This window comes from Petromyzon marinus, chromosome 1 (genome assembly GCF_048934315.1).
Source record: "Petromyzon marinus isolate PM22_M1 ecotype Great Lakes invasive population chromosome 1, UKy_Petmar_22M1.pri1.0, whole genome shotgun sequence".
Classification (NCBI taxonomy): domain Eukaryota; kingdom Metazoa; phylum Chordata; class Hyperoartia; order Petromyzontiformes; family Petromyzontidae; genus Petromyzon; species Petromyzon marinus.
The window spans coordinates 7,271,841-7,293,130 of NC_133667.1; the positions used below are offsets into that span (position 1 = coordinate 7,271,841).

The 21,290-nt window shown below is 47.6% G+C and overlaps 2 protein-coding genes across 6 annotated transcripts in view; one reads left to right on the top strand and one right to left on the bottom strand.

Moving 5' to 3' along the window:
* LOC116940453 (uncharacterized) overlaps positions 1-21,290 on the bottom strand; it is a 393,679-nt gene that overhangs the window by 357,735 nt on the left and 14,654 nt on the right. For all 5 annotated transcript variants that reach the window (XM_076056201.1, XM_076056147.1, XM_076055989.1 and 2 more), the window contains exons 3-5: positions 20,992-21,058; positions 19,521-19,633; positions 18,092-18,217 (exon numbers count right to left, since the gene is read on the bottom strand). In XM_076056201.1, the coding sequence (XP_075912316.1) occupies positions 18,092-18,217; positions 19,521-19,633; positions 20,992-21,058 (306 nt within the window). The remainder of the gene's footprint in view (positions 1-18,091; positions 18,218-19,520; positions 19,634-20,991; positions 21,059-21,290) is intronic.
* Positions 1,132-8,127, top strand: LOC142907286 (uncharacterized). The gene is made up of 2 exons (XM_076056623.1): positions 1,132-2,094; positions 7,679-8,127. Exons 1-2 carry the CDS (start codon positions 1,371-1,373, stop codon positions 7,681-7,683), a joined length of 729 nt encoding a protein of 242 aa, XP_075912738.1. The 5' UTR covers positions 1,132-1,370; the 3' UTR covers positions 7,684-8,127.

Below are 21,290 nucleotides of genomic sequence, written 5' to 3' on the forward strand. Positions count from 1 at the left end.
TCACTACTCACTGTGTGTCACTACTCGCTGTGTGTCACTACTCACTGTGTGTCACTACTCGCTGTGTCACTACTCGCTGTGTCACTATTCACTGTGTGTCACTACTCACTGTGTGTCACTACTCACTGTGTCACTACTCACTGTGTGTCACTACTCACTGTGTGTCACTACTCACTGTGTGTCACTACTCACTGTGTGTCACTACTCACTGTGTGTCACTACTCGCTGTGTGTCACTACTCACTGTGTCACTACTCACTGTGTGCCAGTTCTGTGCGACTGCCATCATACCAAAACTCGCTGTGTCAATGCTCACACTGTGCCAGTACACACTGTTTCAATACTCACTGTGTGTCAGTACTCACTGTGTCAGTACTCACGTTGAGTGTCAGACCTCACTGTCAGCACTCTCACTGTGTGCTATTCATCAGTGTCACTTGTGTCAGTACTCTTACTGTGTCTGTAATCTTACTGTGTGCCAGTACTATCACTGTGTCACTACTCACCGTGTGTGTCATTAGTCACACTGTGTCAATACTCACTGTGTGTCAGTACTCTTACTATGTCTGTAATCTTACTGTGTGCCAGTACTATCACTGTGTCAGTACTCACCGTGTGTCATTAGTGACACTGTGTCAATACTCACTGTGTGTCAGTACTCTTACTGTGTCTGTAATCTTACTGTGTGCCAGTACTATCACTGTGTCAGTACTCACCGTGTGTGTCATTAGTCAAACTGTGTCAATACTCACTGTGTGTCAGTACTCTTACTGTGTCTGTAATCTTACTGTGTGCCAGTACTATCACTGTGTCAGTACTCACCGTGTGTGTCATTAGTCACACTGTGTCAATACTCACTGTGTGTCAGTACTCTTACTGTGTCTGTAATCTTACTGTGTGCCAGTACTATCACTGTGTCAGTACTCACCGTGTGTGTCATTAGTCACACTGTGTCAATACTCACTGTGTGTCAGTACTCTTACTGTGTCTGTAATCTTACTGTGTGCCAGTACTATCACTGTGTCAGTACTCACCGTGTGTGTCATTAGTCACACTGTGTCAATACTCACTGTGTGTCAGTACTCTTACTGTGTCTGTAATCTTACTGTGTGCCAGTACTATCACTGTGTCAGTACTCACCATGTGAGCACCCTCACTGTGTCAGCACTCTCACTGTGTTGTTACTTGCACTGTCAGTAATTCACTCTGTGTGTTAGTACTCGCTGTGTCATTAGTCACACTGTCACTGTGTGTCAGTACTCACTGTGTAAGTACTGGTGCACAGTGAGAGTGAGTACTCACACTGTGTCAGTAGTCACGCTGTGTGTGAGCTCTCTTGCTGTGTAAGTCAGTTGACTTGTGACACGGCGGATGATGATTCCGTGTAGCCAGCAGCAGCGGCAACAACAGCAGCAGCAGCTACAACAGCAGCAGCAGCTACAACAGCAGCAGCAGCTACAACAGCAGCAGCAGCTACAACAGCAGCTACAACAACAGCTACAACAACAACAGCTACAACAACAGCAGCAGCTACACAGCAGCTACAACAACAGCTACAACAGCAGCAGCTACAACAACAGCTACTACAACAACAGCAGCTATAACAACAACAGCAGCTACAACAACAGCAGCAGCTACAACAACAACAGCTACAACAGCAGCAGCAGCTACAACAACAGCAGCAGATACAACAACAGCTACAACAACAGCTACAACAACAGCAGCAGCTACAACAACAGCAGCAGCTACAACAGCTACTACAACAACAGCAGCTATAACAACAACAGCAGCTACAACAACAGCAGCAGCAACAACAACAGCTACAACAACAACAGCTACAACAACAACAGCAGCTACAACAACAGCAGCAGCTACAACAACAGCTACAACAACAGCAGCAGCTACAACAACAGCAGCAGCTACAACAGCTACTACAACAACAGCAGCTATAACAACAACAGCAGCTACAACAACAGCAACAACAACAGCTACAACAACAGCAGCAGCAACAACAGCTGCAACAGCTACAACAACAACAGCGTCCCAGAGAAGGCGCTCACGGTCCTTGAGGACTATAGCACAGCGAGCACGCGGGGTACGTGGCGGTCGTAAACGCAACACTGTGGTGTGTCACTACTCACTATGTGTGTCACTACTCACTGTGTGTGTGTCACTACTCACTCTGTGTGTGTCACTACTCACTCTGTGTGTGTCACTACTCACTCTGTGTGTCACTATTCTGTGTGTTACTACTCACTCTGTGTGTCACTACTCACTCTGTCACTACTCTGTGTGTCACTATTCTGTGTGTTACTACTCACTCTGTGTCACTACTCTCACTGTGTCACTACTCTCACTGTAATCTTAGCTCTTTCGGTAAAGTCACGTTGAAGGGAAACAATAAAATAATAAAATATATAAATATATAGAATGCTTTTTATATATTATTTTATTGTTTCCCTTCAACGTGACTTTACCGAAAGAGCTAAGAATATGAATTACTGTAGTCACGAAAGCTTTAAATCAAAATTTTTACTCTCACTGTGTCACTACTGTTTGTCAGTACTCACTCTGTGTCACTACTCTGTGTGTCACTACTCACTCTGTGTCACTACTCACTCTGTGTCACTACTCTGTGTCACTACTCACTATGTGTGTCACTACTCACTCTGTGTCACTACTCACTCTGTGTCACTACTCACTGTGTGTGTCACTACTCACTGTGTGTGTCACTACTCACTGTGTGTCACTACTCACTCTGTGTCACTACTCACTCTGTGTGTCACTACTCACTCTGTGTCACTACTCACTCTGTGTCACTACTCACTCTGTGTGTCACTACTCTGTGTGTCCGTACTGTCACATCAATACCGTCACTGTGTCAGTCCCATCAGTGTGTCAGTACAGTACTATGTCAGCAATCTCACTGTGCCACTGTCAATACACTCACTGTGTCAGTACTCACTGTGTCACTACTTTGTGTTTCACTACTCACTGTGTCACTACTCTCTGTGTCACTAATCAGTCACTACCCACTTTGTCACTACTCACCGTGTGTGTCAGTACTCATTCTGTATCACTATTCACTATGTAACTACTTTGTGTGTCACTACTCACCGTGTCACTACTCACTGTGTTATTATTGTGTCACTACTCTGTGTCACTATTCACTGTGTCACTACTCACTATGTTACTACTCTGTCACTACTCTGTCTGTGTCACTACTCACTGCGTCACTACTCTCTCTGTGTGTTACTACTCACTATCACTGCTCACTATGTGTGTCACTTCTCATTCTGTATCACTCCCCACTTTGTAACTACTTTGTCACTACTGAGCGTCACTACTCACTGTGTCACAACCCACTGTGTGTCACTACTCTGTGTACATACTCAATGTCACTACTCACTGTGTCACTACTGTATCACTACTCAGTGTCACTACTCACTGAGTGTCACAACCCACTGTGTGTCACTACTCTGTGTACATACTCAATGTCACTACTCACTGTGTCACTACTGTATCACTACTCAGTGTCACTTCTCACTGTGTCACTACTCACTGTCACTACTCACTCCGAGTGTCACTACTCCGTGTGTTACTACTCACTCTGTGTCAGTTCTTACTGTGTGTCACTACTCACTTTCACTACTCTGTGTCAGTACTCTATCACTACTCACTTTGTGTGTGTCACTACTCACTGTGTGTGTCACTACTCTCTCTGTGTGTCAATACTCACTGTGTGTCACTACTCGCTGTGTCACTACTCACTGTGTCACTACTCTCTGTGTGTCAATACTCACTATCACTGTTCACTGTCACTACTCATTCTGTATCACTATGCACTGTGTAACTACTTTGTGTCACTACTCACTGTGTCACTACTCACTGTGTGTCACTACTCGCTGTGTGTCACTACTCGCTGTGTGTCACTACTCACTGTGTCACTACTCACTGTGTGTCACTACTCACTCTGTCACTACTCACTGTGTGTCACTACTCGCTGTGTGTCACTAGTCACTCTCTGTGTCACTACTCACTGTGTGTCACTACTCACTGTGTGTCACTACTCACTGTGTCACTACTCACTGTGTGTCACTACTCACTGTGTGTCACTACTCACTGTGTGTCACTACTCACTGTGTCACTACTCACTGTGTGTCACTACTCACTGTGTCACTACTCACTGTGTGTCACTACTCACTGTGTCACTACTCACTGTGTGTCACTACTCACTGTGTCACTACTCACTGTGTGTCACTACTCACTGTGTGTCACTACTCACTGTGTCACTACTCACTGTGTGTCACTACTCACTGTGTCACTACTCACTGTGTGTCACTATTCTGTGTGTTACTACTCACTCTGTGTCACTACTCTCACTGTCACTACTCTCACTGTATGCTTAGCTCTTTCGGTAAAGTCACGTTGAAGGGAAACAATAAAATAATAAAATATATAAATATATGGATTGCTTTATATATTATTATTTTATTGTTTCCCTTCAACGTGACTTTACCGAAAGAGCTAAGAATATGAATTACTGCAGTCACGAAAGCTTTAAATCAAAATTTTTACTCTCACTGTGTCACTACTCTCACTGTGTCACTACTGTTTGTCAGTACTCTGTGTCACTACTCACTCTGTGTGTCACTACTCACTGTGTCACTACTCACTGTGTGTCACTACTCACTGTGTCACTACTCACTGTGTGTCACTACTCACTGTGTGTCACTACTCACTGTGTCACTACTCACTGTGTGTCACTACTCACTGTGTCACTACTCACTGTGTGTCACTACTCACTGTGTGTCACTACTCACTGTGTCACTACTCACTGTGTGTCACTACTCACTGTGTGTCACTACTCACTGTGTGTCACTACTCACTGTGTTACTACTCACTGTGTGTGTCACTACTCACTCTGTCACTACTCACTGTGTGTCACTACTCACTCTGTGTGTCACTACTCACTGTGTGTCACTACTCGCTGTGTGTCACTACTCACTGTGTGTCACTAGTCACTCTCTGTGTCACTACTCACTGTGTCACTACTCACTGTGTGTCACTACTCACTGTGTCACTACTCACTGTGTGTCACTACTCACTGTGTGTCACTACTCACTGTGTGTCACTACTCACTGTGTCACTACTCACTGTGTCACTACTCACTGTGTGTCACTACTCACTGTGTTACTACTCACTGTGTTACTACTCACTGTGTGGCACTACTCACTGTGTTACTACTCACTGTGTGTCACTACTCACTCTGTCACTACTCACTCTGTCACTACTCACTCTGTGTGTCACTACTATGTGTCACTACTATGTGTGTCACTACTCACTCTATGTGTCACTACTCACTGTGTGTCACTACTCGCTGTGTTGAGTGAGTGGACACTGCACGGTGAGTGAGGTAGCGGGTGAGGGGTGGTGAGTGAGGGGTGGTGAGTGGCTGAGTAAGAGGTGAGTGTAGAGTGAAGAAGGGGTGGAGGAGGGGGGGTGAATGAGATGGGAGGGGTGAGCTGCTCAGTGGTGAAGTTGAGTTTAGTGGTTAGGGGCCGTCCATAAATGACGTCACGCGATTTTGGACGATTTTTGACCCCCCCCCCTCGTCACACGACGTCACAAAAAGTCAGACCCCCCCTCAAATATGACGTCACAAAGCTCTGCCCCCCCCCAAAAACCATTTTTCCATTTTAAAAATAAAACATGCTTCAAATCGCTTTAAACCAAGGCCGTAATTATAATATTAAAATATGCTCAATGTCCCCCCCCCCCCCAATATATTGTTATAAAACATTAAAAAAATGCTATGGTACGACAAGCAAATCACGCACCGCCGTACGAAATAATCATGAGCAACTGTAATAATAATCATAACCAAACTTAACAAGTTGCCATCATTATTACTGCTACCGGTTCTAGTATCACGGTGTACTGCAGTTCTGCGTGTGGTGGTCACGTGGTGTTGCCCTACCCCAGCAGCATCCGTTGCTCGACTGCTGTGGGTAGGTACAATCAATGTCACGCACTGTACTGTCTCTCCATTTCATTACTTTAAAATGTATTAAAAAGTGGAAAACTAGAATGTTATATGAGTGTTACGTAGGCTATATCACTGTCGAGTGAAAACAAACATTTTTGGTGAAAACGGGCCGATTTGCGATTGCTAATCAACCATCAGTAACGTTAGCTATCATAGCTAAGTAATTTACTTGGAAAGTGAATTAGCCACACATTCACCCAGCGACCAACAGTGGCACTCACGGGCGTGTTCAACTAACGTGAATGTCTCTATTACGTTATATTTGTCAGAAAGCCCACGTGAAGTCTGAGTAAAGTATCAATAATTTATGTTGCGCTGCATGTGTCATATTTGTAGACAGTCGTCGCTCTCATTTATTGCATATTCGTATAGTAGAGTGTATAGCTATACTTGATTATGATAAATGTCATTATTAGTGTTTCTTTGATTAAAGTGCGCGCAGTTTTATTACATTCAGCGTTCATTCACAGTGAGTGTCATCACGAGCAAGAGGAAGGGTGGCAGTGACATTCACAGTGAGTGTCAACACAAGCAAGAGGAAGGGTGGCAGTGACATTCACAGTGAGTGTCATCACGAGCAACAGGAAGGATGGCAGTGACATTCACAGTGAGTGTCATCACGAGCAACAGGAAGGGTGGCAGTGACATTCACAGTGAGTGTCATCACGAGCAACAGGAAGGGTGGCAGTGACATTCACAGTGAGTGTCATCACGAGCCATTAGGAAGGGTGGCAGTGACATTCACAGTGAGTGTCATCAGGAGCAACAGGAAGGGTGGCAGTGACATTCACAGTGAGTCTCATCACGAGCAACAGGAAGGGTGGCAGTGACATTCACAGTGAGTGTCATCACGAGCAAGAGGAAGGGTGGCAGTGACATTCACAGTGAGTGTCATCACGAGCAAGAGGAAGGGTGGCAGTGACATTCACAGCGAGTGTCATCACGAGCAAGAGGAAGGGTGGTAGTGACATTCACAGTGAGTGTCATCACGAGCAACAGGAAGGGTGGCAGTGACATTCACAGTGAGTGTCATCACGAGCAACAGGAAGGGTGGTAGTGACATTCACAGTGAGTGTCATCACGAGCAAGAGGAAGGGTGGTAGTGACATTCACAGTGAGTGTCATCACGAGCAACAGGAAGAGTGGCAGTGACATTCACAGCGAGTGTCATCACGAGCAAGAGGAAGGGTGGTAGTGACATTCACAGTGAGTGTCATCACGAGCAAGAGGAAGGGTGGCAGTGACATTCACAGTGAGTGTCATCACGAGCAACAGGAAGGGTGGCAGTGACATTCACAGTGAGTGTCATCACGAGCAACAGGAAGGGTGGCAGTGACATTCACAGTGAGTGTCATCACGAGCAACAGGAAGGGTGGTAGTGACATTCACAGTGAGTGTCATCACGAGCAACAGGAAGGGTGGCAGTGACATTCGTGAGTTTTTTGGGCAGCCTCAGAAAAGAAGAAAAGTTGAGAGCAGTGAGAAAATGAGTTCCAGTCAGATGATAGAAGTATACAGTAGTACAAGAGATGAGTTAATGTTTCTCCATATAATCATAATAATTGCCATGGCAAGAAACACCACTTGTTTACTGATCATATTTCTTTCATGTTCACTCTGGTGCCTTCAGAGTAAAAAGAGAGGGAGAGAGGGCATGAGGATGTCGGCAGGGCAGGGACAGCAGGTGACATGGAGGTGAGTGAGAAAAGGAGCAAATATTGATGGTTAAGACCGAATAATGACATCACAACAGTCTAATCTTAATGTTAATTTAAGCTGAGATATTCCTCTTAAGTATGGCTTCTCATGTGTATTGCTAATCTCTCATTAACACTGCTGTTGGGCGCATACTTGCGGGCATGATACTCTTATGCGGCTAAGGAAGGTCATTCATGCTCATCTCCCTCCCTAATCCCTCTCTCCCTAATGTCCCCCATTAACACAACTGAGGTGCTTGCGTCCGGGGATGGAATTCCTTTCCAGCTCAGACCCCGCTTGCTTGCCCATCGCCACATCTATAACCTCCTTGTTGTTGTAGCTGCTCTCTCGCTGTGTTCCTCCTTCACCACATCTATAACCTCCTTGTTGCTGTAGCTGCTCTCTCGCTGGTTCAGCAGTTCCACTGCTGGATTTTATTTTTTTCCGCCTGAGGACGACCGCTTGTGTTGCGATCGAGACGTCGTGATTTATTTTATTTTATACCTACTACGTGACTTTACCAAAAGAACCAAAGAGTATGGATCCCTGTAGTCACGAAAGCTTCAAATCGAGATTGAATGTGACAGTCTTTTATCGGTGTCAACGATAAGCACAAAAATGCCTTTGGATCCTTTGCTTGAAGGATGGCAAGTCAAAACACTTGTCATTGTCTAGAGAGGAGATGAGAGGATAGGGCAGAGCAAACGCCCCTGCTGCCCACCCAAGTTTACTTGTAAATATGTAAATATAAACAACAATTTGATATACCTTGGCCACACTATCTGGACTTGTCTTTATATAACAATGCATAGATTTATCTTTATATGATTGAGGTTATGGTTGTACTTTATTAATCCCTAATCTCTTCCATTACATACAATGAAACAATAAAAGGTAACAAAGACAAAACAGAGCCATGTAAAACAATACACTATTAGACATTATTGTAAAAAATAAATAAAAAGTCCATCCAACACGCACACCGCGACTACCACGACTACTACACTCGCTGTGTCACTACTCACTGTGTGTCACTACTCACTGTGTGTCACTACTCACTGTGTCAATACTCACTGTGTGTCACTACTCACTGTGTCACTACTCACTGTGTGTCACTACTCACTGTGTGTCACTACTCACTGTGTGTCACTACTCACTGTGTCACTACTCGCTGTCTCACTACTTGCTGTGTGTCACTACTCACTGTGTCACTACTCGCTGTGTGTCACTACTCACTGTGTCACTACTCACTGTGTCACTACTCACTGTTGTCACTACTCACTGTGTCACTACTCGCTGTGTGTCACTACTCACTGTGTCACTACTCACCGTGTCACTACTCGCTGTGTCACTACTTGCTGTGTGTCACTACTCACTGTGTGCCACTACTCACTCTGTGTGTCACTACTCACTGTGTGTCACTACTCACTGTGTCACTACTCGCTGTGTCACTACTCACTGTGTCACTACTCACTGTGTGTCACTACTCACTGTGTCACTACTCGCTGTGTCACTACTTGCTGTGTGTCACTACTCACTGTGTGCCACTACTCACTCTGTGTGTCACTACTCACTGTGTCACTACACACTGTGTGTCACTACTCTGTGTGTCACTACTCACTGTGTCACTACTCGCTGTGTGTCACTACTCGCTGTGTGTCACTACTCACTGTGTCACTACTCGCTGTGTGTCACTACTCGCTGTGTGTCACTACTCACTGTGTCACTACTCGCTGTGTGTCACTACTCGCTGTGTGTCACTACTCGCTGTGTCACTACTCACTGTGTCACTACTCACTGTGTGTCACTACTCTGTGTGTTACTACTCGCTGTGTGTCACTACTCACTGTGTCACTACTCACTGTGTCACTACTCGCTGTGTGTCACTACTCGCTGTGTCACTACTCACTGTGTGTCACTACTCACTGTGTGTCACTACTCACTGTGTCACTACTCACTGTGTCACTACTCACTGTGTCACTACTCACTGTGTGTCACTACTCACTGTGTCACTACTCGCTGTGTGTCACTACTCTGTGTGTCACTACTCACTCTGTGTGTCCGTACTCTCACATCGATACCGTCACTGTGTCAGTCCCATCAGTGTGTCAGTACAGTACTATGTTAGCAATCTCACTGTGCCACTGTCAATACACTCACTGTCAGTACTCACTCTCTGTGTCACTACTCACTGTGTCACTACTTTGTGTTTCCCTATTCACTGTGTCACTACTCTGTGTCACTAATCAGCCACTACCCACTTTGTCACTACTCACCATGTGTGTGTCAGTACTCATTCTGTATCACTACTCACTATGTAACTACTTTGTTTGTCACTACTCACCGTGTCACTACTCACTGTGTTATTACTGTGTCACTATTCACTATGTCACTACTCAGTGTCACTACTCACTATGGTACTGCTCTCTGTGTGTTACTACTCACTATCACTGCTCACTATGTGTGTCACTTCTCATTCTGTATCACTACTCACTTTGTAACTACTGTCACTACTGAGCGTGACTACTCAGTGTTACTTCTCACTGTGTGTCACAACCCAGTGTGTCACTACTCTGTGTACATACTCAATGTCACTACTCACTGTGTCACTACTGCATCACTACTCTGTGTACACTCACTGTGTCAATCACTGTCAGTTCTCACTGTGTCACTACTCTGTGTCAGTACTCTATCACTACTGTGTGTGTCACTACTCACTCTGTGTCACTACTCACTGCGTCACTACTCTCTCTGTGTATTACAACTCACTATCACTATTCACTGTCACTACTCACTGTGTCACTGCTCAGTGTCACTACTCACTGTCACTACTGACTGTGTGTCACTACTCACTGTGTGTGTCACTAATCTGTGTCACTACTCCCTATGTGTGTCACTACTTACTGTGTGTCACTACTGTGTCAGTACTTTGTATGTTAGTACTGTGTCACTACTCACTGTGTGTGTCACTACTGTGTGTCAATGCTGTGTCAGTACTCTCTTTGTGTCACTACTCACTCTGTCACTACTCACTGCGTGTCACTTCTCACTGTGCGTGTCACTACTCAATGTGTGTCACTGCTCACTATCTGTCACTACTCACTCTGTGTCACTACTCACTGTGTCACTACTCACTCTGTGTGTCACTACTCTGTGTACAGACTCAGTGTCACTAATCACTCCGTGCGTCACTACCCACTGTGTCAGTACTCTGTCACTACTCACTCTGTACATACTGTGTCACTACAAACTATGTCAGTGCTTACTGTGTCAGTACGTACTGTGTGTCCATACACTCATGTCAATACTGTCACTGTGTCAGTCCCATCAGTGTGTCAGTACAGTACTGTGTTAGCAATCTCAATGTGTCACTGTCCATACACTCACTGTGTCATTACTTGCACTGTCTCATTACTCACGTTGTGTCAGCACTCTCACTGTGTCACTAGTCACTCTGTGTCAGTACTTCGTGTGTCAGTACTCTAACTGCGCATGAGTACTCACTGTGTCAGTACTCTCATTGAGTGTCAGTACTGTCACTGTGTGTCAGCACTCTCACTGTGTGTAAGTACTCTCACTGTGTCAGTACTCTCACTGTGTCAGTACTCACTGACTGTCAGTACTCTCACTGTGTGTCAGTACTCTTGTGATGCCGCCGCCACGGAGCCGATCGGCGGGCGGCCCACCTGCGATCTCGCCGCTCCGAGCGACGAGGCCGACATTGCTCCACCCCACCACCTCCCCACCCCCCCCACCGGAACACACACGCACGCACTCCCCCACCATTAGAGCGCGTGGGGAGACACCCTGGCCGACAGGTTTTCACCCAGAAGCCCTCGTAAAGGGATAATCTTCACGGTTTCCTGCAGCCAGGGAATTGGACGGTCTCCCCCGACGCTAACACCCACCGCGGCGCCGTGACTTTGGTTGTAATTACATGGTCACGACGGGGCTGCCGAGCCACCGCGGGTAGACAGCACACACAACACACACGGGTCAGCAGGCAGGTAGGAGGGCAGAGCCACGAGCGGCGGGAAAGCAGGGTCGCCCTCTGGCTGGAGGGTCGCTGAGCAGGTAAATTTAGATGCGGACGTCGCTGAAAGCAACGGCCCGGGGGATGCTGGGATACAGATGGGCCTACCGATTGGCGGGTGATCCCAGCGAACTGATTGGCCCGCGAGTCGGCACCAGGTAGCCCCTTTGATGTAGAAAGAATAAAGCGGGTCAGGGCGAAGGAAAAAGGGTCTCTGGCTACTCGAGTCAACCCCAGGCCCGTCAACTCCCGAGTCCAGCCGCACGAACGTCCGTGGGACGTATCGACGCGCCGCGAGGACCAGACGGCAGTGACGACGAACCGTGAGTAAGAGAGAGAGAGAGAGGGAGTTGGGACTTAGCTTAAGAGCAAAACCGGAGAGGGTAAAGGGGAGAAGGACAGGTAGAGTGTAGTGCCGACTATCGAGAGATAGATCGGTCCTGCCCCGCTGATCCCGACTGACTCGGTTAAATAAGGGCTCGCCGACGCGGTGGAATAAATCGTCGGCGGTTACATAACGGACTGGTGTGGTTTTTGCGGAAGCGTGGGTGCGCTTGCTGTCGCGGTGGTCGTTACATAACAGACTGGTGTGGTTATTGCGGAAGCGTGGGTGCGCTTGCTGTCGCGGTGGTCGTTACATAACAGACTGGTGTGGTGGTTTTTGCGAGGGTGTGGAAAGAGAGTGGAAGCGTGGGTTCGCTTGCTGTTCTCGGTGGTCGCCGCGTGTGTGGAGCGGCGCCGCGTGGATTGTGTGCGCTACGAACCGTCGGCTGCGGACTCCTGCGTTGCGAGCGGATACCCGTCTCGCACGCATGCCCATCGCATAGCCCTTTAAACCCGTTTAAACCAATCCCCCCAAGCGTCGGAGTGAGCACGAACGACGTCGCTTACCCTCCGACCTTTGACCCCCTGTTACCCGCGTGTGATTGGTGCGTGGGACTGCGCGGGCGGGGAGCGTCGCGTTTGGGTGCCGGCGAAGCGCTAGCGGGTCCCAGGGCGGTCGAGTGGGATGCCCCACCGGCAGGAGACCTGGACTCGGGGGGGGACGGCACAGGGGGGGGAACAGGAGCGCGACGACCTTTCCCCGCCAGGGGAGGAGTGCGGCGGCGGCAGCTCCCACACTAGTGGAGAGTCTGGGAGCGTCGGTACTTCGCGGACAGGGTCGCAGGCAGGGGAGATCCCGGGGGCCGGCGACCCTAACACTCTCACTGTGTCAGTACTCACTGCGTGTCAGTACTCTCACTGTGTCAGTACTCTCACTGTGTGTCAGTACTCTCACTGTATCAGCGCTCTCACTGTGTGTCAGTACTCTCACTGTGTGTCAGTACTCTCACTGCGTGTCAGTACTCTCACTGCGTGTCAGTACTCAGATTGTGTCAGTACAGGTAGTTCTCTACTTACGATGGAGATGCGTTATGACGACCCCATCGTAAGTCTAAAATATCGTAAGTCGAAGATGGCCTGGCCTAGCCTACCCAGGAGTCTTAAAGAATGGTAATAATTTAGCAAAACAGCAATTTACAGTACCGTACTGTATAAACTAGATACTGTATGTATTTATTAATTACAATACTGTATTGTACAGTAAAATGTAAAGTAAAAAAAACAAGGTGAGTTCTTAGCCTACCTATATGAACTGCAATTTAATGGAAAGTTTTCTCATGAAACAATCCTCTCTGCTATAAAAACTTTGAACATGCATTGAACGTATCGTATCATGGTAACCCTAAAGCTACGTGTCATACATGCACTGAACGTATCGTAACGTATCATATTTCACTGTACTCACCAAGATTCCTCGTACGCTGCTGCGTGTGCCTGCCGCGCGAAATTTAAAATATTTTACAATTTTGTCGTATCGCTATCGCCATCGTAAGATCGAAATATCGTAAGTCGGGGACCATTGTAACTCGGGGACTATCTGTACACTAATTATGTGTCAGTCCTCGGTTTATCTGAACTCCTATTATGCGTCATCACTCTTTGCCAGTACTCACTGGGTGTCAATGCTCACTGTGTCATGACTCAATGTGTCGCTACTCACCCGGAACACTGAAACCAGTCCCCTGGCTCCCTGTTCTGGTGAACATTCTGCCACCAATAATCCACAGAGACGTTGCGCAAACTGCAAGGCAGTTTCCACGTCTTCTTGCCAGCGACAACCACCGACCCATCAACCAAGACCTCAACAATGTTCCTCGTTACCAAATCAAGTCCCGATCGTCCTTCTGGGATCGCACTGCTCTCTCTCTCTCCATCCTAGAATCTCACCCAGATCCAGAACAATTCCGGTGAACAGATGGAACAATGTGGACATCTATGTACTGTGTTGAACTTCTTTCGCAACGTATGTAGCCAGCCGTGCTAATCGCAAGTGCCGGTACTAATTGGATATCCAAAATAAACAACTCATTTGAGACCCGAACATCACACCACCCGGCTTTGACATTCGTCCTTGAAGACACTGGTGAAACATTTCACTGCTTCATCTCCTTCGTAAATGTAAAACTAAAGACAAGTCGCAGTGCGACTGTGGCCATGCAACCCAAACTGAGAACTACAAAGTAAACCAGTGGTTCTCAGCTGGGGGTACGTGGACCCCAGGGGGTACGTGAGGTGATGTATAAATGTGTGAAATGATATCATACACGAGAGTCGTTGGAGAGTAATCATGTCTGATTCTGCCAAGATAAAATAATGACACAATTTTAATCCATATGGTAACCTATAACGATATACAATACCTTTCTAAACTCACTGATTGTAAACAATGTGGTTTCCAAGAGTAGCCAGCGAGCGTGAACAAACTACGTCACGCATGCTGAGTGTCTGATGATTTGTTTATTCCCTTGCAGTTACCAGCTAGTTAGGACACCTCACAAAATTGACGATTGACTAAAACGCGCTAATAGCAGCAATAAAGACAATAACAGCGACAAAGAAACCGAAACGACAAGAAAGGTGAACAGAGCCCACAAAATGCAGCCAAATTCGCGAAGAATATTCCATGTTTGGATTTACTTCCACCACCTCCGATCCTCCACAACCTCTCTGCTTCCCGTGCAGAGAAATTGTGGCTCACAAGAGCATGAAGCCGGCCCATCTGTAACGGCATCTCAACAGGAAACACCAATGCCTTAAGTCTGAGTTGGTTTCAGAGGAAGCTCTCCCACTTCAGGTCGTGTCCATTCACGATGAAAACAGCCTCAACAACATCAGCCAGAGCACTTGAGGCGTCTTATGCAGTGTCGTTGCTTGTAGCTGACGATCTCATGTTGACCCCTTTTGCAAGAGTGTAAAGGGGAATCCAACCAGAGAGGACATTCTTCACATTGTCCACCACTTGATCTCTGAACACGGTCTGAGCTGCAGTCCCTGCACCCAAGTTTGTGTTGACGTGGCTGCGTCAAGGACTCTCAGCATGGATTAGGAATGAAAATCGTGGTGTGCAGTGGACCCCACTGCATGATATATCGGGAAGCGTTGGCCTCCAACAACAATGAGTTCTGATTTGCATGCAGTATAAAATGACGCTGTTAAAGTTATAAACTTGGTTAAGTCAAGGCCACTTAATGCTCGACTGTTTTGCAAGCTGTGCGAAGCCAAGGGATCTGAACACGAGCAACGATGACTTCCCACTCAGGTGTGCTGGATGTCTAGAGGGAGAATACTGAACAGGCTTGGAAGTACAAACTGCAGTGCACGGCTTTCTGTCAGAGCTTACATCTCCATTGGCCACCATGCTTCAAACACTGAATAGCGAGCACAACTAGCCTGTCTTGCAGATGTATTCATCAAGCTGTGTCACTACTTACTGCGTCAGTAATGTCAATACTGTCACTGTGTCGCTACTGGCTGTGCCAGTACTGTCACTGTGTAACTACTCACGGTGTGTCAGTACTGTCACTGTGTGTCAGTTATGTCACTCTCTGTCACTACTCACTGTGTGTCAGTACTCATTGTGTGTCAGGACTCGCACTTTATGTTAGTACTGGTATTATTACTCACTGTGTCAATACTCACGTTCTCAATACTCACTGTGTGTCAGTACTCTCTGGGTTCGTACTCACTGTGAGTCGGCACAATTACTGTGTCACTGCTCACACTGTGCCAGTACTCTGTTTCATTACTCTCACTGTGTGGCAGTAGCTCTCCCATTGTTTCAGTACTCACCGTGTGTCATTCATTTCACTGTCATTACTCTCATTGTGTGTCAGTACTCTCACTGTGTCAGTCCTCACACTGTGCCAGTACAGTACTTTGTTTCATTACTCTCACTGTGTGCCAGTAGCACTCCCACTGTCAGTACTCACCGTGTGTGAGTACTCTCACTGTCATTACTCTCACTGTGTGTCAGTACTTACACACAGTGAGAGTACACTCTCACTGTGTGTCAGTACACAGTGAGTGTGTGTAAGTAGTCATGCTGTGTGTGAGCTCTCTCGCTGTGCAAGTCGATGTTGACTTGTGACACGGCAGATGATGATCCTCCGTGTAGCCAGCTGCCCGGCTGCTCTACACGGGAGATCAGTAGCGCTGCCTGAGCACGGCAGCAGCTACAACAACTACAACAGCAGCTTCAACAACAGCAGTAGCAACTACAACAAGAGCAGCAACTACAACAAGAGCAGCAGCTACAACAGCAGCTACAACAGCAGCTTCAACAACAGCAGTAGCAGCTACAACAACAGCAGCAGCTACAACAACAACAGCAGCAGCAGCTACAACAACATCAGCAGCTACAACAACAGCAGCAGCTACAGCAACAACAACAGCAGCTACAACAATAGCAGCTACAACAATAACAGCTACAACAACAGCAGCAGCAGCTACAACAACAGCAGCTACAACAACAGCAGCAGCTACAACAACAACAGCAGCCACAACAACAAAAGCAGCAGCTACAACAACAGCATCAGCTACCACAACAGCAGCAGCAGTGTGCCAGAGAAGGCGCTCACGGTCCTTGACGAATATGGCACAGCGAGGAGACGGGATCACTACTCACTCTGTGTGTCAGTACTCTCACTGTGTACGTACTCACTGTGTCACTACTGTCAGTGCTTACTGTATCAGTACTTACTGTGTGTCCGTACTCTCACATCAATATCGTCACTGTTTCAGTCCTATTAGTGTGTCAGTACAGTACTGTGTCAGAAATCTCACTGTGCCACTGTCAATACACTCACTGTGTGTCAGTACTCACTGTGTCAGTACTCAGTGTGTAAGTGATCACATTGCGTGCCAAGACTCGCTGTGTCATTCTCTCACCCTATGTGTCAGTACTCGCACTGTGTCAGTACTCAGTGTGTAAGTGATCACATTGCGCGCCAGCACTCACTGTGTCATTCTCTCACCCTCTGTGTCAGTACTCGCACTGTGTCAGTACTCAGTGTGTAAGTGATCACATTGCGCGCCAGGACTCACTGTGTCATTCTCTCACTGTCTTCACCCTTACTGTGTCAGTACTCACTGTGTAAGTGATCACATTGTGTGCCAAGACTCACTGTGTCATTCTCTCACCCTATGTGTCTTTACCCTCACTGTGTCAGCACTATAAAGGTGCAGCCCTGCAATTGCGTGCTCGTGCCACTGCGGGCGTGAGGACCTCCACGAGCACGGATCTCTCGCGGGTGTTTGGTCTCTTCTTCCACGGTGAAAGGACATCGTGGAGTAGGTTGGCGTCCCACACTTTACCCCACCACACGCGGCCTGCCACCCGTCCTTCATGCCGCTGGGTGGACAGAGGCGCTGGGGGCTGTGAGGATCATTCCCCAATGGTCGTTTGTTGTTGTTGTGAGTGGTTGTTGTTGTGAGTGTTTGTTGTTGTTGTGAGTGGCAGTCGTAAACGACACACTGTGGTGTGTCACTACTCTGTGTTACAACTCACTGTGTGTTACAACTCACTGTGTGTCACTACTCACTGTGTCACTACTGTCACTACTCACCGTGTGTTAGTACTCTGTGTGTTAGTACTCACTGTGTCACTACTCACTGTCTCACTACTAACTGGCACTACTCACCGTGTGTTAGTACTCTGTGTCAGTACTCACTCTGTGTGTCACTACTCACTGTGTCACTACTCTGTGTGTTACTACTCACTGTGTGTTAGTACTCTGTCAGTACTCACTCTGTGTGTCAGTACTCACTGTGTGTTAGTACTCACTGCGTCACTACTCTGTGTGTTACTACTCACTGTGTGTCAGTACTCTGTGTCAGTACTCACTCTGTGTGTCAGTACTCACTCTGTTACTACTTACTGTGTGTGTCAGTACGGTTCATTGGAATCCCCGGTGTGGGTGCAGTACTCACTCGGATCTGGGAACAATGCCACATAATTCAGAACGTTGAGAGTGCTCCACTCCATGGGTCTCTGCAGGTTGTCGGGGACGTTGGAGGCGTCCGGCGAGAGGGACGTCAGCATCTTCATGTAGAGCTCTGTGAGACGACGCGACTCATCAGACATCAACTCAACTTCATAGACAGTACTTATGTCTGAATGTCTTTTAACAGTTCTCTTGTGTCAATATTTAAGCCTCTGCAACAGCGAATGGTCTGTTTCCTACGACTGTACGTCATAAAATATATTTTTTTAAATAAACAGATGCAACAGCAGCATAAACTTGCCTTATAAACGCAATAACGCAGGTGTACTAATAATCAAATAACATGAACACAGCTGTGCATAGTTGTGTAAAGAGAAGCCCCAGTGCAGGGGCTCACGCCTCATGGCTGCACCACACTCAGGCCGTGATAACTTTGCTGTCAGCGGCAGCCTGGAGGAGGTAGACCCCTGCTACCGCGAGCACCACGGACAGCTCCGAGCATCACGTGACTCGTCACACGGGGCGCGTATCAGCTCATAGGCAGCGCGCGGCTGCCGCTCACGCTCTGCGCCAGCGCCACACTGCTTCAGAGCGGCCGCAGTGCCACTCACTCTGACCCTGGTCCACATGGCGCTCTCTGTGTACTCGGTGTGGGGAGAGGAAGCAACACTGCAGGTTGAGTGGGGAGAAGCAGCGGCACTGCAGGGCTAATGCAGGGTGAGTGGGGAGAGGCAGCAACACTGCAGGGCTAATGCAGGGTGAGTGGGGAGAGGCAGCGGCACTGCAGGGTGAGTGGGGAGAGGCAGCAACACTGCAGGGCTAATGCAGGGTGAGTGGGGAGAGGCAGTAACACTGCAGGGCTAATGCAGGGTGAGTGGGGAGAGGCAGCAACACTGCAGGGCTAATGCAGGGTGAGTGGGGAGAGGCAGCAACACTGCAGGGCTAATGCAGGGTGAGTGGGGAGAGGCAGCGGCACTGCAGGGTGAGTGGGGAGAGGCAGCAACACTGCAGGGCTAATGCAGGGTGAGTGGGGAGAGGCAGTAACACTGCAGGGCTAATGCAGGGTGAGTGGGGAGAGGCAGCAACACTGCAGGGCTAATGCAGGGTGAGTGGGGAGAGGCAGCAACACTGCAGGGCTAATGCAGGGTGAGTGGGGAGAGGCAGCGGCACTGCAGGGTGAGTGGGGAGAGGCAGCGGCACTGCAGGGCGAGTGGGGAGAGGCAGCAATACACAGCTGAAGATGGAGTGCGGGTAGCGGGGCCTTGCACATCATTACCGAGGTGTTGGGACCAAAAATGAGGAAGCTTGTGGGCATGAATGTGTATAGGTCAAAATATCAGGGGTTCATATACAAAGCAGGAGAGTTTATCGTTGCATTACAATCGCTTTGCCGTGCAGTGAGGAGCAGTACCCACCGACACCCCCTTCCTTGTGGAAGGCTCTGACCAGGGCTTGCCATTCCTCCATGTTGTATGGATCACGTATGACATCAATCCTCTGCATGGTTGGGACAGTAGAACTGTCAAACCTGGAAATGCAGGGGTGCATTTAAATATGATAAAATGTTTTATTTTAAAGACAACGGAATGCTGATATACACGTGAAATTGTACATAAATTCCATTAATGTTACGAAGAATATGCATTTGTTTATATCAGTGAGCTTGGATATGTTTTTATATCTGTCCACCCTACATGTGAAGGGTCTCATATATCTGATTACAACACCTTTGTATCATCTATACATAAAAACAACATTGACAAAAGAAATATTAAATATTTAAATAAAAGGCAGCTAGCTGCTGGGATCTGTTGAGTTGTGATATATGTTCGTGCTGTGCAGGGCGTGTGTAATTGTCTCTCAACTGAGTGCACGCATCCTGCAGTCACCTGCATTGCTCACGAGCAGATAATCCGAGATGTCAACAGCTCGAAATCCCCCACAATCACCATCTCGCTCATCCCTATATGCTCTCCAAGTGAATCTCCCACATCGCTCATCTCTCTCTAATCTCCCTGTAAATCCCCTACATCTCTCTCATCCCCATGTCTCTCCATTTGTGTCTCTCCATGTCCATGTGTCTGTCCCCGTGTCTTTCCCATTCCACCCAAGTCTCCCCATCTTACCTGGTAAAATAAATATTTACCTGGTAAAATAAATAAAGTTTACTTGAAGTTTAGTTTTTTTAGTGATTTCCTTTCCTATATTTTGCAATCCTATCGTCTGTTTTTTATTGTTGTTGTAACCTTCTGACCTGCCCCTACTGGACATCTGTGAAACAGAGCTTTATAGCTTATCGGATTCCTCCAGTATAAAGATTCTGATTCTCATCTCCCCAGGTCCCCAATTTCTCCCATAATTAGCTCTTTATACTTGGATATCTCCCGAAGTCTCTGTTTATCTCCCATGACCACGTGTCTCTCCCCGTGTCCCTCCCCATGTCTCTGTATCTCTCTCCCATGTTCCTGTGTCTCTCGCCATATCTCTACCAATGTCTCTATCTCCTGTGCATTCACAAGTATCTCCCTGTGTCTTCCCACGTGTATCTGGCTATCCCTGTGTCTCCTTGTCCTTGTCTCTCTCAAGGTCCCTCCGTCTCCCATGACCTCGGTTATCCTATTGTCTCTTGTCTGTCCCCTGTACCTCTCCCAGTGAGCCGCACCTTCCCTGCTTCTGATCTCCGTGACTCCACGTCCCCTGCAACGGCCTTCACACTGAGCATTTGCAAAGCGCTGCTGCTCTGTGATCGTGAAGCAATCCATGATTATAGTACAAGCTGCAGTCATCCCCATAACCACTGAATCGAGGTAACATTGCTTCCTCTACTTCATATAAAAGGTTACGCAGCAGAGAACCCCATTGTGGGTGAGGAGACGTCTCTCTCACCTGGAGAGCTTCTTCAGGTCGTCGAGTAGAATCCGCAGCTGCTCCGTCTTCTTCTTGAATCTCTCGTCTGTCACAGTAGCAGCACAAGGCAGATTACTGGCATCAAAGTCCATTGACTCAAGTCTCACGGCTTCCAGGCGTATTGAACAGCTCTCTCGTCCACTGGGTGCCATGAGCCCATGGTGGAGATTCCGCATTCCTATGGCAGATGCGAGTCACTCGACAGTATTACGACTTCCCAATAGACGACTCATTTTACCCACCACAGAGAGTGGGCTGAGCCATCCCCCCGTGAGGAT